At 37.4% G+C, this 21,229-nt stretch overlaps 1 protein-coding gene across 1 annotated transcript in view; it reads right to left on the reverse strand.

Moving 5' to 3' along the window:
- Positions 1-2,961: 2,961 nt before the first annotated feature.
- Positions 2,962-21,229, reverse strand: part of LOC101157686 (metabotropic glutamate receptor 4) — a 191,537-nt gene continuing 173,269 nt past the window's right edge. The window contains exons 10-11 of the mRNA XM_004068826.5: positions 10,259-10,505; positions 2,962-4,690 (exon numbers count right to left, since the gene is read on the reverse strand). Of these exons, the coding sequence (XP_004068874.1) occupies positions 4,641-4,690; positions 10,259-10,505 (297 nt within the window). The 3' untranslated portion in view covers positions 2,962-4,640. The remainder of the gene's footprint in view (positions 4,691-10,258; positions 10,506-21,229) is intronic.

Genomic DNA, 21,229 nt, shown 5'->3' on the forward strand with positions numbered 1-21,229 from the left:
GCTCCTCCAAGCCTTCGCCATATTCAGTGACATTAAATTACATTTATCCACTTACCTGTCTCCTCGTACTGGGTTCCAGCATCTGGGTCCGTCTCGTGTTCTGACCATGACAGCATTTTTCTCTTGAAGGAGGACATATATAAAGAAAATTTAAATTAAAACTTTGTTTCTGAGTATTTCTTTATTCAAATCGCTGTGGATCAGAAGCAGATGAAAAAATGCAGTTGGAAAAATCTTGAAGCATGTGACATAGGCACAACAGTCAGCGGAACCCAAGCTCCTTGCTCTGCCCCATTCTGATGCATCTACTTGGAGACAAATAGATCCATGTATGTCCTTTTTTTCCTCATCTAGGCTAGCATTTGGCTTAAAACTGTAAAACTGGATAGCTTCGATATTGCATGCCATTTCGTTGCGCTCTTAATGTTAGGTTGGGATTGTGGGGGGCTGTATGCTAGTGGAATAGGGTGTACACAAAGGGATGACGGGAAATGAGAGTTGGATTAATCTGCGGCAACAGTCTCGCCCACAACTCTGAGACGAATTTCTATATACCTCCTGCGGAATAGCAGAAACTATGTCCTAGAAATACATTTTTATTTTTTTTTATTTTGTCTCAAAACAACATAATCATAATTTAAGGACCACTGGGGACAATTTTAAAAATTATATCAAAAAAGGATGGGATTGGGACTTTAATTGAATAAAATATTAAATAGATCATGTGTCTAAATTCTTCATTCAATCAACCAAATATCCCAAAGAAAATAATTTATTTAAGAAATGTGTATGGCTTTAACCCACATTCTCTGCACTAGTGCTTACTTGTAAATGTAACACTAATAACAAATGAGCAGCTACACCGGCAGAATAAGTAAATTTCTTTTTATTAGTATGTTATTTCCACCACTTTCTGAGAATTACAGCACAGATTAAAAAAGATAACAGCTGTGCTTTTAGACTTTGACAAAACACCAGAGGTGCATTCTAAATACTTACAATTTTGCCTATTTCTGGGTTTACTTTCTATAAAAATTAGTGTTCCTGTTTCCTGGATCTTTGACATTAAAAGCTTTCCAGGTGCTGCACTAGTAAGATAAAGACACGTGAAATGTTCACCAGGTATTGACTTTGTAATATTGCATGTATTTGGACTTGAGTGTAGAGATTAAATGAGATGAACCACATGCACCTTTGTAAAAGCCCTGCTGATATCAGCAGAATAGCTCATTTTCTGGGTGCTGTGCAGCCTTGGATTATTGGTGCAGTACCGTTTTGCAGCAGGTTGATCTTTTAGTCTGAATCTGTAATGCTTTGGTGTGTGTCTTGGCTCTCAATCCTAACATTCTTGCATCGCAAACAGAGATACATCTTATATTTTCCAGGGCCAAACTGTGTCCAAACCACTGTAAAAAAAAACAATCAAGTAAACAAAAGCTTTAATTTCAGCAGTTTGAAATCGAGACCATTTCCTTGACTCTCCTTCTTGCTGCATAAGTCATTTAGGTGATATATGGAAATATCATCCCCAAAAATGCCAAAATGCCACTTTTTTTAAGGCAAATGTTTTTCTGTCATTCAAATGTATTCAATTGCCATCCAAACAAGTCACTTTAGATTATAGTTGAGGGTTTCAACATCTGTAAGCTGCAACAGGTATCTCCTGTGTTCCCCACACAATTTAATTTAAAACTGTTTTTAGGGAATTATTAGCAAACACATAAACAAGAGTATTTATTTCCTGTCATTAACTGGTTATTTTTTAAGTAAAGTTGTGTCACATATTAAAAGACTATCTGACCTGCTGAAACAGTACTACAGTGACAATCTTTTTCTGTCACACAGCTTTAGTACTTTAACAGAATGGATTTGTTCAACACGACCTCAGCAATAGACTTTCTCATTAGTATTGAATAAAATACAAGCAGGTATGAGCACGGTCAACTAATATTTTCTAATTCTAAATATATGTAATTTTTTTTTCATCTCATTTTGAATGTCCTTGTATTTTTTTTAAATGTATCTATGATAGATAAAAAAATACTAACTCACTTCAGGAATGTTCATGTTTGAAAGTATAGAGAATCTTGAATCTGTGCACCTGATAACTACAAAATGTTAGTAACTACTCTATTAGCTTCCACAATAAAAAAAAAAAGACAAATAGAGTGGAACAACAGGTTAAATACTTAATCCTAATGTGTATTCTACTGCCTGAGGGGAAAAAAAAAAAAAAAAAACTAACATGTAACTTGTTGCAAAATGTTCATGTGAGAGCATTAAAAACCAGCAAAAACAATGTTTATTTTAAATATATTACATGATAAGAACATTTTTTTCTGAAACAAACAAAAAAAGAGCATGTGAAACTGTAAAAAATAAACTTTCAATCATATAATTTTGTGTTGCACAACCCAGCAGCCTCTTTATCATGCTAAGGAAAGATAACTGAAACTCTGCTGTGAATATTCCCGTGATCTTGACACCCATTTAACACCCTTGCTATGCAACAACTGTTATTTGTGCGGCTTTATATGGAGGTCTCATGGTATCAGGAAGGCGTGGAGATGATGATTGTTGAAGAGAGTCTCCAGTGCACACAGAGACCCGGAGATTCAAGTGGCGACTAACCATTCATTTGAATAATTTTATGTTCCCTTTCACCATCTTTCAGTCCTTTTCCTACTATTATCAGAGCAATTGTAGCAACATTTTATTCAGAAGATAGCAGCTATTGTTTTCTTTGAAGGTGGGAAAACTTGCATTGTGTTTATTCACAATGGGAATAAAAAAAGGGGTTTGGCTTTCACCTCTTTGCCTCTAATGTTGTGTTTTATAACCATGCAAAAATTCAGAGGAACTATAAAAACTGTTTGATTTTTTTTTTTTTTTTTTTTTTTTTGCGGAAAAGTGATCAAGCAATTTTAAAAAGTCAAATCTTTCCAATTAGAAAAAACGAACTTGTGAGTTTTAAAACGTTTTAATAGAAATAATAGATTTTGTATAAAAAAACAAAACATGCTTGACACACTTCAATAGGTTTCATGGGATTTTACAAATACAAGTCAAATAGCCAGGCACTGTATGTTTTTTGTACATATTTCCAAATTTCAGGATATGCCAGTACATAAAGCAGACATCATTAATCTATTTAATAACATACATTAACTTGCCATTTAATTGGGTCAGCGCTCACAATTTATTCTGCAACACAAATGGTTTTTGAAAGAAATACAGAGGGAGGCATGAGAAGCAGCACTGAATTCACAACACAAATGACTGCACAATGCTTTCCCCAAGACATTAAAGGCCTTTTATTCTGAGAAAGTCCAAATACTCATCTGCTTAATAAAGTTGGGGTGATCGATGAGGATATAAAACATTTTCACGATTAGGTTTTCATTTGTTGAAAAGCTTTACAGGTTTCTGACACCTCCCTCTTATCATGGGAGTGCCGCCTGAGGAGGACATGTACAGTAATGAATTTTCTCAGTAGATGGCCCATTATGAATGTCACCCTAAGGGCTAAAAGCATGATCCTCTCAAGGGCAAACTTCATCTTAATTCCCCCTACTAATGGATCTGTGCAGCTAAGCTTAGACTTTAGACTTTGCTCGTGGCAGTGATGGTTGGGTCATCGTTGATGAAGGCTCCCAGTGAGATCTCCTGGTTAAAACACTGATTACTTTAACCCCGAGCCACTGTTTAAAGCACATACAGGTATGCGGAGGGCAGTGGCAGCCTTGGGCTAGCTGGTAATACAAATTATGACCTCACTGAAGCACAGATAAACACTCACTCACTACACCTTCACCAACTGAGAACAGATTTGGACGTACAATAGGCTCAGGCCCAAACAATTGTTGCAACAGAGTTTAAACGCATTCCAAACATATTATTCTCTCTGTTTGTTTCTTCTTTTTTAAAAAGACACAACACAGGATGGTGAATCTGGCATGCTCAGGATCAGCAGATCCTCTGACATGTGTGTAGTTGTTCTTAAAACAGCAGGACGCTGAAGGAGGAGAGGAGCAATTCACGTGTTCCAGTACAGATCTGCTGCATTGTTGAGATGACGTTCATTTCCAGTCTCCTGACTCATGAGACTGGAATACATTTAGAAGTAAAAACAAGCACGAGCCCCTCTTAGAAATCCGTGAATCATGTTGTCATGCCTTTTTGGTGTTGATTAATCCCTTGTGATGCCTTGAGAGGATTTTAAGATAACATTAAGATTTCTCAATAAATTCTAAATTTGAGTTCAGTTCCAGTCAACAGTGCTCAAGATGAAAGGAGTCTTTAAAAGAGGGCATAGATAAAATGTAAAGACTCTAAAGAAAAGCTCTGTCCTTTTAGTCCCTGGGCATTTGCCATGCGAGCTTTTTTTCTTTTCTTTTTTTCCTTGCATCTTCTTGTGAGGCTGACAGAGGAGGTAACCTTGTTCAGGTATTTGCTCAGATCGTCTATTTTGCTCCCACCGCCCCTTTTTGTTTTCTCTTCTCACTAGTTCCCATCTGTGGGCGACGCTTCTGTGATCTCCAGCAGCACAAGATTTCATTGCATTTTTTTTTTCTTTGTTGTTGTTTTTTTTTTTTTTTGCCTCAGAACAAATCCTGAATTGTGATAAGAACCTTTGTCCATTAGATTGCATGGTTGCTGTAGCTGATGTAGGTCTGCTTTGTGGAGAAGGCTGAAAGAGAAGAAATAAAAGGGAATTGACACTCAAATACAAGCGTGGTGAAAAGAACATTTGGCCTTTGTGTGACTTTTTTTTTAGTGTTGTTTTGTTTTGCTCCATAGAACAGCCACAGAATAAAATGAAACAAAAAATACTGAGTCACCTCCCTGTAGTTCAAATTCTACAGGAATCTATTATTTATTATACAACACTATCATCTGCAATAAAAACAACTCTTTCCTGTCAAGTAACAGCCATGTTTCAACAACATGCCTGTGTTACCTGCAGAAACTTGTTAACTTCCTTTCTTGCAGCTGTCAGGACCTAACTTTCTTGTTGACTCCCCGAACCAAGTTAGCCGATTCGCTGAAGTGGAGCAGATAAATCCTGACATATCACCACCAGATCTCTTGCTGTTGTGGGAGCTGGCCCCAGACAGGAATTTTTCAATTTCATCAAGTTATATATCCATGCCAGCAAGGACAATGACAAATGGTTGTAGCTGTGCCATGTAAAGCCCCTGTGAACCATAACCCCATCAGGCCAAATTACTGCAGGCTATCAGCTCAATGTCTTTTGCCCAATTAACACTTAACAGAAAGAAGCTCACAGCTAGAATAAAATCATTGCCTGTGCTATTGTTTTAATCCCATTCTTACATTGTTTTACATTTTATATAACATCTGATTTCGGTGTGAACAGTTCCTCTTCTAGTAGTAAGTGGACTTCGGCGTAAAAAATTCCTTCCATGCTCACAGCAGATGAAGTGAATATATTCTGTTGACAGACATGACTGATTAAAATCTTTTCCTGCCTGAGGCGAGCAGAGGAGAATGTTTTGGATGTCCCATGAGTGATTTTTGCTGACTCAAATGCTGAAGTCATTATTTATTCACTTGTATAAATCCAGTGTGTCACTCTCATACAGAGGTGCCAAGCAGTTTTATTGGTATTTAGATGGAGGAGGAGATGCAAAGCTTCTGAAAGGGAGAATTAGTCCCCCTCTTGATTTTAGAAAATGCTTTTGAAGTCTGGCTGTCAGCCCTGATTTTCATTACTGATCTGTTTATCATTCTTATCCCTTCAGTTTTTTTGTCTAATTAATCATTTATTAGAACTATTGTTTTGATTTTTAGATGACACATTCATCTTGGTTTGTTTAAGATGTGTTTCTGACAGGAAAAAGTTCCTAAGGAAATGTTTATACACAGTGGGAAATACCATTCAGCTTCAGTGCAAAAATGGTGATTTTTCATTTAGGATCTTTGAGAAAATAATAATAAAAAAAAGCTTTAGGATACTTGGAATTTGACGTAAAGCTTTTTAAAAGGTTGAATGTTTTATAGATAACTAATTTATTTAGGATTAAACGTATTTTGTTCCCATTCAGTTCTATCCATCTATTCATTGTATGACACTAATCTAGGGTCTGGGGACAACAGTCTCAACAAACATTTTCACACTTCCCTCTCTCTGGTTACTGCTTCTGGCTTCTCCAGAGGATATAAAGTAGTTCCCAGACCAAACTAGGCTTTTACTTTCTTTAGTATGTCTGGGATCTCCACAGAGCCTTTTGTTTATTAAATATGCTGGTAACACTTAGCCAAAAAAGCCACCTAGCTGGCATTCATATGCCCAATCCTAACTGGCTCCTCCTGAAGGGAAGTAGCTAGCACTTCACTTTGTTTTAGTCATGTTTCTAAGGAAGATGCCATCCAACCAGCAAAATTGAATAACCTCTACATTTTTTTGTATATTTTATCTTCTTGTCCATATTTTTCAATCAATTCTACATTATCAAAATGTGTGTAGGACTTTGCACCACTGGCAACAGAACCTGTTCAGTCTTAGTCACGCTTTCATTGAACATATGTTTGCTTTTTCTGACTGCAGAGGACCAACTGATAAAGTTGAACATTTTTGTGGAGCTGGTCCAAGTTTTTTTTTCTTCACTTGTTGTTGACTCATGTTCCTCACAGCAGGAGGGACTTTGCTGGAGATGCATTTTCACTTCAAGAAATATTCCGAAATGTTTTTCTTGGATGAATACAGGGAGCCAGAGCATGATGTGGTGAAGAAATCACTGTGCTTTGATCACAGCACATTGAGGATTGCAGATGAGTCTCTTTGATGACATTTTTTTTTTATATATATATATATATATCAGAGCCACATCTTTTTTTTCAAAATTTTCACAGCCAACAAGAGATAAGCAATATTAGGTAGTTACTCAGAATCATAGTCACAACTCATCTAAGTCAGTGTTTGTCTTCACCAAGCAGTAGACAGCTACAACTCTCCAACAATTCCTCAGTAAGTATTCCTGGCACTAGTATTCTCACAGGCAGCCATAATATAATATAATATTATATTAATATATATTAAAATATTTTGTATAGTTGACTTTTGATAAACTAACATGTTTTGATCATTTTATTTTGTTGTCAAGGAAAAAGTAACTTCTATAAAATTGGAAAGATTCTTTTTTTAGTTAACTGGATTAAAAGCAGTTCTAAAGCTACCCAGAGAGGCTTTAAGAAGATATTGCTGGCAGCTAAGAAACAGGGTTCATCAGAGATGTTGTCTGCATCGCTTGGAAAGCAGACCAGAGCAGACGCAGCAACAGACAGTAAAACCTTCAGTAAAACTAAGTCAGTTTCTAGCAGCTAGGGGTTTGTATAAAGGAGAAGAAGAAAAAAAGGGTACCGATTAGACACTTTTGCACTGTATTATTGGAAAAACACACACAACTAAAACAAAATGTTAATAAAAACAACTGTTACTGTACAGTGCCAAAATGTACATTTTGACTTTTTTCACTATTTTTCAACCAGCAGTTTTCTTCTTCTTTGTCTCAGGCATCTTCAAGGAGGTAATAAGAGAATGAACAAAAGCACTTTTGGTTTTCTTTAAAACAAAGGACATAAATGGTTGTTTGAGTAGTCATTACATTATTGTACATAAATGTGGTCCTTCTAAATGTTTGACCACTGACATATACATTCAGTTTACCATTTTAATGAGTTTATTTGAAGCGTTTTATTTCACATGTGCAGTTGACCAGGCTCGCACAATTGTCAGGACCCATAGAGTCTGTTGGAGAGTGGATTCCTCATATTAGTTTTTTATTCTCTGTATACAAAGTACCTTGGAGCCAAAAATAATGTTTTAAATAGATCTTAAACTTACTTTACTTTTTAAAAATCAGGGTTTTGTGAATCTTTTTATCACCATTAATTTAAACCTATTTTTAAAAAATAAAGAGAAATGCATTCTTTGACCATATAAATTTAAAGAGGCTAACTTTTTGTTTTTTTACTAAACATATTAAATAAATAATTACTGGTCAACATTGTTAAACTATTAACTCCATGATCAACATGTACAAAAAGCCGTCAATTGTGGAAAGAAGTAAAAACAACTGGTAGTTATTCATTATCCATGAGTCAACTCAAAAACCTATGGAGTCCCAAACTGTTAATTATTAGATAAATAAATATGACCTTGTACAATCACATAATCAACCAATAAATCGCTCATAAATATATAAAAAGATCATGAAATTGTGAAAAACCTCCACACATATTTTAAATTAGAAATAATATGATTAAATATATTTCAGCTTGCTTTAAAAGCTCTTCATTATTTTAAAACAGAATTTTAAAACATTGATTTTAATCATTTTGAATATTATTATAATTCTATGGCTTTTTTCAGAAACTGGGATTTCAAAATTAATATTTTCCAAAGTACCTTTGTTTTTATTTCACATTGCTGTTTTTCACAATGACTTATTTATTTCATAATGAACTTTTTCAGCAGAACGAGTCTGTCTGTCAAACAAACAAGGCGGAGACACTTTTGTGATTGGCTACTCCTTTACTTAGACATTAGCAGCAATGCCCTAACTACATCGATCGAAGTTGCTTAACCCTTGTGCTATCCTAGGCACTTTAAAATTGGGAGTTGGGTCATCTAGACCCACTAGACAGTGTTGCTATGGTAGAGATAAAACGTCAATGTAGAAGCCAGAGCCGCGTGGAGCGCGCATAGGTGCGTGCCGCACGCTTATAAGTCACTGCTGCTCTCTTTTACTGGTATGTTTTTTAACCAGCCCTGTTATTTCCACATAGCTTCCGTGTTACAGGCGGAAGGAGGGGAGAGCTGCTCTCGCGTTCTGCTGCAGCTCCTTCTTAATCCTCATTTAATTGGGTGGGTGCCGCTTGTAACCAGGTGCGCTCTGTAGCCCGGCAATTACGGTCGATCCCACCCACTTTCACTGATTGACAGACAGACTCATTCTGCTGAAAAAGCTCATTATGAAATAAATAAGTCCTTCTGAAAAAAAGCAATTTGAAATAAAAACAAAGCCACTTTGGAAAATATTGATTTTGAAATCTGTGGTTCTGAAAAAAAACAACATAGAATTATAACAATATTCAACATGATTAAAAATGAATATTTTAAAATGCTGTTTTAAAAAATGAACAGGTTTTTAAAGCAAAATGAAATATATTTAGTAATATTATTCCTAGTTTAAAATCTGTATGCAGGTTTTTCACAATTTCATGATATTTCTATATATTTATGAGAGATTTATTGGTTTATTGTGTGATTGCACAAGGTCATATTTATTTATCTAATAATTAACAGTTTGGGACTCCATAAAAACCAAGTATTACATTGAAAACTATAAAGAGATTAATAAAACTCACAGTATGAACCCTGGACTTTTAGGGAGACTTGACAAACAATTAAAACATTCATTACTATTCAGATAACATCTTCTCAGTTTCTATCATCTAGGATTTCCTTTTCATATATAAATCTCTTTTGTGTACTTTAAATAAAGCTGCTTATCACATTTTATTCACTTGTTGTCTTTAAGTTACTCATTTATTAATGCAGCCTTATATTGTCATTATATTGTTACCTTCACGTAGTTCACTTAGTTAATTTTTAACATATACATATAGAGAAAGAGAGAGAGAGATGCTGGTAATTACAGACAGACCTGAACTTATAATTACCAAAGAGATCCTTTCTAATTGAATCTCCACTGCCTTAGCAACTATTTGTCTACCTTACCATAAAGGGTTATATTAGTCATATACTAAAACAATCAACTTCCTCTCGGCAACCTGTTTAATTTCAGCATGAGCATAAAATCCCAATAATTGGGATTAATTGCACATAAAATGTGCAATTAGAGACAGACAAGAGTGTTGCACTATGATTAAGCCAAGGTGTAGAATTCCTTATTCTGGAATCAAACTGAAGGAAATTCTGTCAAGGAAAGTGAGAATAATGGCATTACAGAAGCAATATTCCCAGTGGAATAAAACACACTATGAAATAACAATATCCAGCCTCAAAAAAATAAGTAACAGTGGTACATTTACTAGATTCACTGAAGTGTTAAATAACATGCTATGCATCTGTTAATAAGTATACTCTTTTGCCCCACTTCTCATTGCAGAATAATTCTGTCTGATTTGCTCAGAGAAGGGCAGATCATTACTGGAAAAAACCCTGTAGGCTTTTAGGTAACTGCTTTCTGATTAGCATGTTTGAGCTTACGTTGTGATTCGGAGCTTTCACACAGCTCGGTCTTTGCTTCTCCGTTGGGTCTGAGTCCGGCCTTGGAGTTGAACTTGTTGGACATGGTGGTGGCAGTAACAACGGCCTTGAGGCTGCGTGTGCGCTTGGGCACATTTTGCTCGGGGTGTAGGAGAATGACGTAGACCTTGGGCATGTAGAGCAACCCGAGGGACACTGAAGCGCTCAGGCTCACAGAGATAGTCAGCGTGGTTGTCTGGATGTACATCTGCAGAGGGCAAACAACACACACAAACCCACACAAACAAAACAGTTTAACTCTGTTGTGACATCATTTATTCTTCTATATGAGCAGCACATGGGACATCTGCTGTGTGTCATTACAAGTGGATTATTTAATGTCCTGAATGAAGGGGAATGTGTTGCTAAAATACTTTCTGCTGTGGTCCGTGAAACTAATACAAAAAAATCCACATCTAATCTACTTTTATGATACCTATACTGCACCAGGCAAGGTTAGTATGTTTGTTTAATTTTCTACAGTGCTCGTTTTAATAGGATCGTCACGTAGTTTTGGACACACATTTGATAAACCTAGTCGATGGGGTGCTACTCTGATTCATAACAAGCAGGCTCATAAAATGAAACAAGCTCATGAAAATTTTACGCATGGTCAAATTCCATGAACCATAAGGGAGGGCGATGCCTAATATCATTCTTACTCATCCTGTTTTAATCATTTATATAGTTGCTGCAAATTGCATTCAGCCATAGCTTTGTGGAAGAGAAGCTTTTGGTGTTTCCATATATCAGTTATGTGATGGCTGACTGACATTCAAACTTATAAAGATGGTAATGTTCTCATCAAAAGAGAAACCTGCTTGTTAGCATCTGCAGAGGTATAATTTCATGTCAACGAATTCAAGACTTTCTGTCACTGATAAGTAATGCCCTCTTAATGAAAACTGCCAACACACCCTGGGTCTAAACAAAACTAAATGACACCTGATGGAAAAAAAGACAGATATTTTATATTGAACCATATTGATTGTGAGTTTTTTTGTCTTGTGTTGCATGTCAACGGTAAGGTTAGAATGTTTTTAGAGGGAGTTTGCAGTTTGTATGTACCAACTACAAGCTTTTTCCAACAGCATTTTTTCATCTGCTCCTGATTCTTGATGATTCGAATAAAGACATACTCTGAAATACAGTTGTAATCTTAATTTTCTTTGTATATGTCCTCCATTATGAGAAAAATGCCACAAGAACATGGTAAAAACACCAAAAACGCAATTTTCATTAGGGTGGGTCTTTAAACTTTAAACTTTTAAGAATCATACACATGCAGAGCTCTTATAAATTCCAACAGTAGTGCTGAAGTCTATTCAGATTTATTGTCTAGATCTATTGTCAGAGATAACTATGTATTTCAGCTTTAATTCCATAGAGTAAAAATAATTTTATTGAAGATGTAAAATAAATATAATTTCTACATAAATCTATCATGTAGAAATGTTTTAACAATGTTGATTTCTCTGATTAGCATTGTTAATTCACAATACTGTGGTTCTGTTATTTTACTTTAGCTAAATTCTAATGATTTTTTCAGCTGAGAAACATTTATGCCCTCGATACAGCTTCAATAACTGCTGTCTTATTACCATTTGAACATCCAAAGAGTTTGAATTCTGACTAGCAGCATTTCATCTTCCCCAGCCTTGGTAACATGTGGGTCTGCCAGCTACATGGCAGTCTGTAAGAATGGAAGCAGCATGATAGAAGGACAGATGCAGCAGCCCCCTCCCAGCGGCTCCAACATTAACCAGTGAACTGCTTGGAGCTTGGTTCACAGCTACCTTGAGGACAGATTGTTGAACCCAAGCTGTTACTTGCATAAACAGAGAGAAAACAGCTCTGTTACTTTTCAAACAGGCAAAAAATAATATATATTATTAATACATTTGTGTCACAATATTTAATATATTTCCTAACACTAATACATAATTATTATCATTAAGATAAACATTTTCTTAAGCAACAAACATTCTAACCTTTTCTGTATTTTGTGGGAATACTCAGCAGTTATACTTTCCCAGTAATTCTTTGTGATAATTAATTACACCAACTTCAGTTGAAATAAAGATAATTAGTGTCAATTAATATTTGTACAACGGTATAACAATAATCAGTGCTACATTGGCTCAAACTCACCAGCAATTCCTTATGCTAACATTAAAACCCTAATCAGACAATATTTTTCCTTTAGTAGCAACACGTGTGGGTTTATGTGTGATAACATTTAAAATACACTCATATAAATCTTATTAAGCAGTAAGTCATTTTTGGCAATGTTACATTTTTTTAGTATTAATTCTTTACTGCAGTTTGTTGTTTACAGCCAAGCCCTCATGTTTCAAACTGATCACAGAGGTCTTCCTGCAATGGTAAAGACTATGGACATTATTTCACACACCAATTCCACTAGTGTAATAAACAATGTTAAATTATTCCTGAGCTCTTTACATCACTATACCTCTGCTTACTTTTTCATCACATAGTTTCACTGTGCCATTAGTCGATGAACTTGTAGCTCCTCTCCAGAGCTGCATTTACAAGCAAATGCAGCTCTGTTTTCAGTGTCACACCAAATCCACCAGTCAATCCATTAATTTGTCTCCCCCTGATTGCAGTGCACCTGGGCATTCACTAAATGGAGCTCATAAGAGAGCTGCAGTAAATGTTAACCTCCTGCCACTGCACTGCCATCAGTAGATCCTGCTTCAAGCACAACAAACTACAGAAGGAGCAGCCAGTGGCAGCACTAATCACTGAACTAGACGCAAGAGGAATAACCATAATCTGCCATATACATACATGCACACCCCTAAATGCATGTGAAAAGCCTTTTACTCCAGAAGCTGATACCATTAACAGTAGGGTTACAAATGCAAAAATATTCTGTTTTCAAAGAGTGACTTGGGAAAACTTTTGCTTCACAACGCAAAAAATGAACCGTGTAATACTGGCTCTGCATTAAGTTGATGGATTATTTCTCAGTGTTGTGGAAATGTTTAACAGAAGGACTGTCTGCATGAGAATTTACTATAATCGTGTTCTAATTAAGCCAATAAACAAATAGAAGCCTTAGGAGACAGGATAATGTAGCTTCTTCTGAGACTGTCATTTATAAAGATTACAATTATTTGCCCTTGAATAGGTGCACGGCCTGTTCACGCATTATTGGATCACCCAGAGGTCATCAGTTGAGACCCGAAGGGCTGCTGTGCTTCAGGACTAATGAAAGCAACAACTGCTCTCTGAAGTCCAAGTTATTAGTCATATCCATCTGCTCCACTGCATAATTCCTTCTTAAATATTATTGGCCCTGCTGGACATCAGTGTGAATAATGCTGTTTTATCTTACTATAGTGTACAGACAACTTATATACTTCATAGCATGACACAGCTAACTCCATCTAGCAGGAATTTAAGAAATAAAAGATGTAAGATAACTGCCACAATTTAAGATGAAAAACTACTGAAAGTTGTTTGTTAAAGACCAACTGCACTGAGTGAACACAGAGTTTGTAAGCATCCATACTCAAGTCACCTAAGTAGCCTCATAATCTTTATTTGTTGGTTTAAACTTTGGGTTCAATGTAGTGCAGACAAAGTGTGGAATGTGAATTTCATGATTATGCATCCATTCAGCAAACTTTCCACATGTTTATGAACAATTCATCACACTGTCCGCAACACGCCCTGGGGTTTTGGAGAGGGCAAAATTTCCACATGAGTAAAATGTCCTGAAACCTCCAGTAACTTGTCTGCATTATTGGCATCCCTAACCCCCTGCCTGCTCCAAAAAACGCTCTGAGGACAGAAAACATGTCATAAATCTCAGTTTTAAATTTCGGAGTAAAAATGAGACAAAAAGAAAATTCTCTTTGTGTGATATGTCTCAAAGATCTCATTATATTTATGCCTTCAGAGCTCTGTTTAGGGTTTAGCGCATCCCCCTCACCACCTTCTGGCATGCAAACGCACCTCTTGGTGAGGTGCCATGTGCACTGAGCGCATTAGAGTGTCATTTCATGACCTGTTTTTGTGACTTCTTTTCGACTTCATATAGAATTTGATCATTTTAGGACCTGAATATTGAGGGTTGTGTGCTTAAAAACCTGACAGCGGGAAAAAACGTTAAATGAGCAGATCAGTACATGCAATCCAATTTAATATCACAAATGCAGTCGTTTCAATAGATTTATTTTTACACATATGAAAGACAGGTGCAAACTGGCTCAATTTTATGCATTAAAAACTGTAGCGTTGTATTAATTAGGAGATGATGATACAATGAAAGTAAGTAAAAAGCCACAGTTTCTGCTCATTCAAATAATTTGGATTGTCAACGGCAAAGATAATTGAGACATTGATTATCTCATATCCAGTGTTGCGCTTTTGGAAGAGTTAAGGGCTAATATGGAACCAGTAATAATAATAATTGAAACTGCATTATGTTTTTTCCCTTTTTCTTACTATCATGTTTTTACTCTGGATAGTATTTATTTTCTATCTTTAAGTCCCTTCCTTTCCTCCATTCTTCTTTTTCTCTATGCTGTGTTCTGGGGATATTGCATCCCTGACCACAACCTGTATCCCATCTTTGATCCGATCTTCCATCTTCCATCCAAGTTCGTCATTGTCCATCAGCGTGACTTGGGCTGACCAACCGATGAGTAACAGCTCTAATAATTTTCCTCTTAAAGCTTATTTTAAGCTTATGTTTAAGCGTATACTGAGCGCATAAATTGTCAGAGCGTAACAGATATGTTTAGTTGTCCCAGTTGTTTACTGTATTGTTCTAACGTACGCAATTAACACTGAAAGTATCCCATGTTATTCCCTAATTATTCTCATGTGGAAATCCCATTAAAACATCATGTTCATGCAATTTTGCGCTCTTTTGGTACTTTGGGAAGTCACCCCTAGTCTTTCAGTGTAAAACCCTTGACATCTTCTAAAACTTGTTTAGAAGAAAACGTGCGGCAAAGCTTCTGGAACATATCAGCACAAAGCTGGGTTTCTTCAATGTGTGCGCAACCTTGCGCAGATGTGACAGAGTTTAATCAGATTTTTAAATATAGATGATAGATTCATATGAAAATTGATATTGACAAAACTCGTAAAAAGTATTTGATTTTCAAACCTAACTTGACGCATAATAAATCTAAAGAATGTTTATTTTCCTCCTCAACATTAAACCCTGCAAGCTCTTGTTCTTTCCTTAATCTGTTCAATGTGCAAAATGGAGTTTATATGTAGAGTTAGTCTTAAGGTCTGCGTTTGTTCAAAATGCTTGTATTTTAAGAAAATGTTATTCTGATTAACATATGTCCTTCCTTTATTAATTGGTTTACTGTTAAACGTTTGACTCCAACATTGTATTTTAGCACATAAAACCTTTCTTAACTCAACCTGACTACCAACAGCACCTTATTTTGATTAATTACTTTGTATTAAAGGCCCCATACCATGCTATTCTTAAGCCCTTCAGCTCATTTTCCAAACCCGAAGTAAAACCGGAAGTAAAACAACTCGATCGCTGTGGCACCGGCTTCAGCTCAGTGTGGGTGCCACCCTTTTCGTGGCGTCAACCTAGAATCGGCCTCTCTCTCTGTCTCAACTCCAGGTTGACTTCATCAACTAGGCGGCACCCAAACTGAGCGAAAGCCGGGGTCCCATCCTGGTCCCCCTGATGGAGGGCACCCTTGCTGGGCTGGGGCCTGAACTCTCCGTGCTCCTGTGTCTCCCTGGTCTCTGGCACTGGGGGCCCCTGCAGCGGCCCTAGCCTTGGTCTGGGTGTCTGGCTGGATTGCCTGGCGGGCGATCTCTATTTCCTATACCGTGCCGGTTTGGGGGGCCTAGGCTACCGCTGCAGCTTTGGCTGGGGTCTTGGTGTGGGGACGGCCAGCCACTCGACCTCTTTTTAGATTCCATCATCCGCCTCAGAAGAACATAAACAACATCTTGACCACTGGTGTCAGCTCACCTAACACAAATAGTATGTTTGACTGTATGAAATGCTTTGCATGTGTCTGTTTGTATGCATATGGGCGTGTGAACTGTAGCTGTGTTGAGAGTACATGTTGACATGATTGTATGTGAAGACTTATGGAGCCAACCGGTATGGTGTAACAAAGAGAGCTCCTTCGTTACTATAGTATAGGTCAGGGGTCGGGAACCTATGGCTCGCGAGCCATATATGGCTCTTTTGATGGTCACATGTGGCTCGCAGACAAATCCTTAATTATACTTTTCTTTTTTTTTATTAGACCAGTCCTTCTCGGGCGCGATGCGATGCCAGAGGCGCGCAGTAGTAGCGGTGCTTGGAGTGCTTGCAGTTTACTATTATCTATTATTTCACAGAGTTTGTACCACCCGGAAACCTGTGAATTGCCGTGCCCAAACTGCCCGCTCCCGTCTCTAAGGAAGAGCGCGCAGTTTCGGGGACGGGATGTGTGAGGAAGAAAGCCGGGGGGGGGGGGGGGGGGGGGGGGGGGGGGCAGGTGAATCGCGCAGGGATGGTAAAAACGTAAACCCGCTGCCCTTCACTCACTGCAGCGTGTGAGTGTGTGTTTGGTTCCATGTCTGTCTCACATCTACAGAACATTCAGACCGAAGATCACGTCTAAAGTCTCAACGCCTGCATGAAGCAGAAACTCACCACGTATCAACCAAACTAGACCATCAGCAAAACTACCACGAGAAATACTCATCATTTATTAGCAACAGCATAACAATGTTATTAAAAAGAATCCACAGACTTATTGTACTTTAAAAATGTTGAAATTACATCAAATGCACACATTCACTTGTATATTTAGTTTTAAACATATTGTTGCGGACTGAGTTCAACTTGGCTGTTGGGCCGCGTCATAAGTTCTGGAGTTCATTGAACGCATCGATCAAGCAGAGATCTGATTGGCTCTCAGTTCTGTCGCTCAGCCTGTTGTTAGGTAATTTGGACCAATGGGGTTCAGCTATGGGCCAAATAAGGGAAATGGGAGGACTGGGAGCAGGGGAATATAAAGTTGGGAGAAGCGCTCTCGTCTCAGCGGGAGAGAATAAGGAGTTGCTGAATTAATTGTACGGCGTTTGTTGCGGTCCGCAGTAACCAGAATAAAGAACCTTAACAGAGGCTAAGTTTCAGTGCCTCAGTGTGGGAAAGGGACGCTACATTAATGTATGGCTCTTTCGAAATTATATTTCAAAATATGTGGCGTTTATGGCTCTCTCGGCCAAAAAGGTTCCCGACCCCTGGTATAGGTAGTGCTTTACAGGTATGGTACGTGGGCATACAACATTTTAAAGCGTAACATTTTATAACAGTAATAAATGGCACATTTTATAGGTTTGATTAAAGGTTTATTAATCAGAGGTTTACATGGTTTTACGTTTCTTATGTGGTGTGTAGATTAATTGGCAGCTACCTGGAAAAAAGGAACATTAGTCTTCAGCATAATTAGATTAAGGTGTGACTGCAAGATGTACTCACCTGTGTTTGTCTTCCCCAGAGTGCTCGGGCAAAACCCTTCCCCTAGGAACAGAGCTATATTTAAGGTTCCGGGATAATCTATTAACAGGCCTGAGGGGGGAAGACATTGTATTTGGGAGATTTTTATGGTTTTCATGTTTTTACTTGATATTTTAAATTAGAGAAATGAAAATGAATTGGATTTTAGAATTTGTTTAAGGAATTTGGAATAAAGAATTTCGCATGTTTATATAAATTGCAGATTTTGAGGAAAAGTAAACCTCTCTCCAGGAAGGAGGAAATGGTATGCTTAATTAGAATTTAAACCACCAGTAATTTTAGTGGCGAGCTGCTCTTTTCATTGTGAATGTGTTGGTGCCACGCCAAAGGAAAAATAAAGATTGTTATCCCTTTAACTTGACCTCTGAAAACTTCCTACACTCCCACTGCTCAAAGGCCAGCCAGTGACATATGGTAAATGGTAAACGGCGCATAATTAAATAGCGCTTTTCTACCTTCTTCGAAGGCCCAAAACGCTTTACAATCAAACTCCCAGTTACCTATTCATACACACATTCAGACACTCATGCTGGCACCAACCTTTCTCCAACCTGGAATCTTCCGATCAGAGGTCAACCACCCTACCACTGCACCATGGCCGCCCCTTTTGTCTAACATTTACACCAGACAGTAATGATCATGATCCTCCAGAATCTTGTTGCTTGTGTCTTAATGATTTTAGTCCCCCACCAATTCTGTAACCATCCTCCAGATTTCCTTAGTTCCCCTTTTCCCATTTTCATTAGTGCCCTTACCCCCTTTCTCTATTATTCTTCCCTTCTTTCCTCTTCTTCTTTTCCCTCCGTTCCAATAACAAAAAAGGTAATCAATATAAATAAAGATTAGCCTAAATTACAAATCGGGGTTTATACAAATATAAACCTTGCGTGTCAGAAGATCCACAACCCTGTGTTGTAACAGTAAACTATTTACAAAGCAAGAGCCCTTAAGTTCTTATCTGTCTGCTCGGCTGTTGGACAGGGCAAGTAAAATAAAACAAAGCAAAACACCTATAGTCTGTCTCAGCATTGTCTCTGTGTCTCGCCCACAAAAAAAAACATTCAAACTTTTTCAAACTGGTGTGTGTGTAAACCTGGGGGCCGTGCTAGCAGCGCAGACTCTTCCTGGAAGGGGCTGTTCTCACTGGTTTATGTCAGCTCATGAGAACCCACTTGTTTGGTGGATTGGGCGGGGCTGGTGCTCAGAGTGCAGGTTTTTAGAGGAATACTCAGAAATGCGTGAAAGGATCAAAATACCAATTTGGTGTTTCTTTTTGTAATGAATGAACTCTATAATATCATTAGAAATTTTGATATTTGGTTTTTCTTTGTATAGGCCCTTTAAACTCTGCAGTTATTGTAGATTAAGTGAAAGTAGGGAGGACTGAATCAAGTCTAGCTGTATTTTGTTGTACAAACTCAAGCCGGCAGTAAAATTGAAACAGGAAGCGAAAATCAACAATGAACGTACACAAGCACACTCCTGTTTGACTCCTGCCGGCCTGTTGAACTCGCAACAACACCCACGCTTTGTCTAGCTACTGCACTAACAGCATTTTTGTTGACAATACAATGGTGTGGTGTAGACTTCACAGGGGAAATTACCAGCACTACTCATCAGTCCATTCATCCACTGCAATGGCAGGACCAGTTTGTGTGGGCTGATTGAATTTGAGCTGGGCCTATTGTGCTGAGGGTTTATTCCCATGCATGCTATTGTCAAATGCCCCTCCTCCTGCCTCCATCTTTAAGGCAGCCACTGATTTAAGTCTTTCTCCAGGTAAGCAGATGTCACATCTACTCCTGAAGGTGGTATAAGGCTGGCTGATGACGCCTTATGGATGGACCAGATGTCCTCCTTTGACTAAAAGAGAAAGCTTCCCGTAGCATTTGTTACATCAATCTGAACACCAGATGACAAATAAATGACCGAGCTTGTAAGTTAAGACTCACTGTAAACTGGCCCTAAGTACGTAGGCGTCAGGATAAGGTAATTTAGGATGAAGTGGCGCATTTAATTGTTCTGAAAGACATGTCAACGTTGCACTGTGACGCTTTGCAAAGCCTGTCATTTACAATATGATGATTACAAGGTGTGTCTGCTTTGACATGTCAGTTCCTTAAATAACAACACCGTTTATGTAACAGGTCAGTCAGAAGGTTTACTTTTCTAAACTAGCTGCTGTTAGACTTCTGACGACAAGTTTTCCAAAATGCATTCTGTTCCCTCTGTCAAAGATTGTCACAAATCTGTTTCATGATTATAAAAATATTGATGTGTATTTTATAATTGTTTCAATTTAGTTAGGTTTGGTCAGAAAGTAGGAGGTTGTTGGAGGAATTATGAAGTACGGTGGCCCTGAAGTGCAAACCATTCAACAAATCACTCGATACAAAAACATTTTTAAGATCACAGCAACAATTTAAAAAGCGTATTACATTTTAGAAAACAAAACAAAATTTCAGAAACCAAAACATAAAAAAGAAAACAGAAAAAAAAGAAAAAAAGATTTCAGAAAACAAAATTAATTTCCAGGAAAAAAAAGAAATATTACAAAATGAAAACATTTCAGAAGAAAAATTAATTTCCAGAAAACAAAATGAAATTAAAAAAATGAAAAACATTTCAGAAAAAAAATGAAATATTAAAAAATGAAAAAAAAAAAAAAAAAGAAAAACATTTCAGAAAAAAATGAAATATTAAAAAATGAAAAACATTTCAGAAAAAAAAATGAAATCTTCAAAAATGAAAAACATTTCCAAACCGGAAGAAGCAGGTACTATGGGACAACGCTGATTGGATGATGTTTGTCAATCATTTGAACTGAAAAGTATTTTAAATGAAGCGATGACGGATTTTATCGTCCAAACAACAATGTACTATAATAATCCACGTATTTCCCATTTACATATTAAATCAAAAATGCAGCAAACAGATAATGAAGGTTTAAATTATTTTTTGAATATTTCGTCTGAAGCAGAACGGTCACCCGGAAGTAGTTTGTGCGGATGACGTCCGTTCTGCAGGTAAACAAAGAAAGGGACGGTAAAACGTTAACATAAACGTTAATCTTTGAATATTTAGCGGATGTGATGACAGAACGCACGCAGAAATATCAACACCAACCAGGTTTACAAATGTTTCAAAATGTCGTGAGAAGATTCTGTCTAAAGCAGCAGCTGCGAAGAAACGGGTGTTAAAGACGGCGCACATCAGGAAATGCAGTCCCGCCATCCACTGATAAGGTATGGAGGCACATTTGTTTGATCTAATAAATGTAGTGTTAAACGTGATTTCTAAGAGGGTGTTTACAGACAGATCCAAGATCCTTCAGTCATACGTTAATGACAGGTTACCTCATCAGCTGGAGAGGGGGGGTCACGTGGGCAGGATTC

This window comes from Oryzias latipes, chromosome 5 (assembly GCF_053564925.1).
Source record: "Oryzias latipes strain Hd-rR chromosome 5, Olatipes_Hd-rR_3.1".
NCBI classification, from domain to species: Eukaryota; Metazoa; Chordata; class Actinopteri; order Beloniformes; family Adrianichthyidae; genus Oryzias; species Oryzias latipes.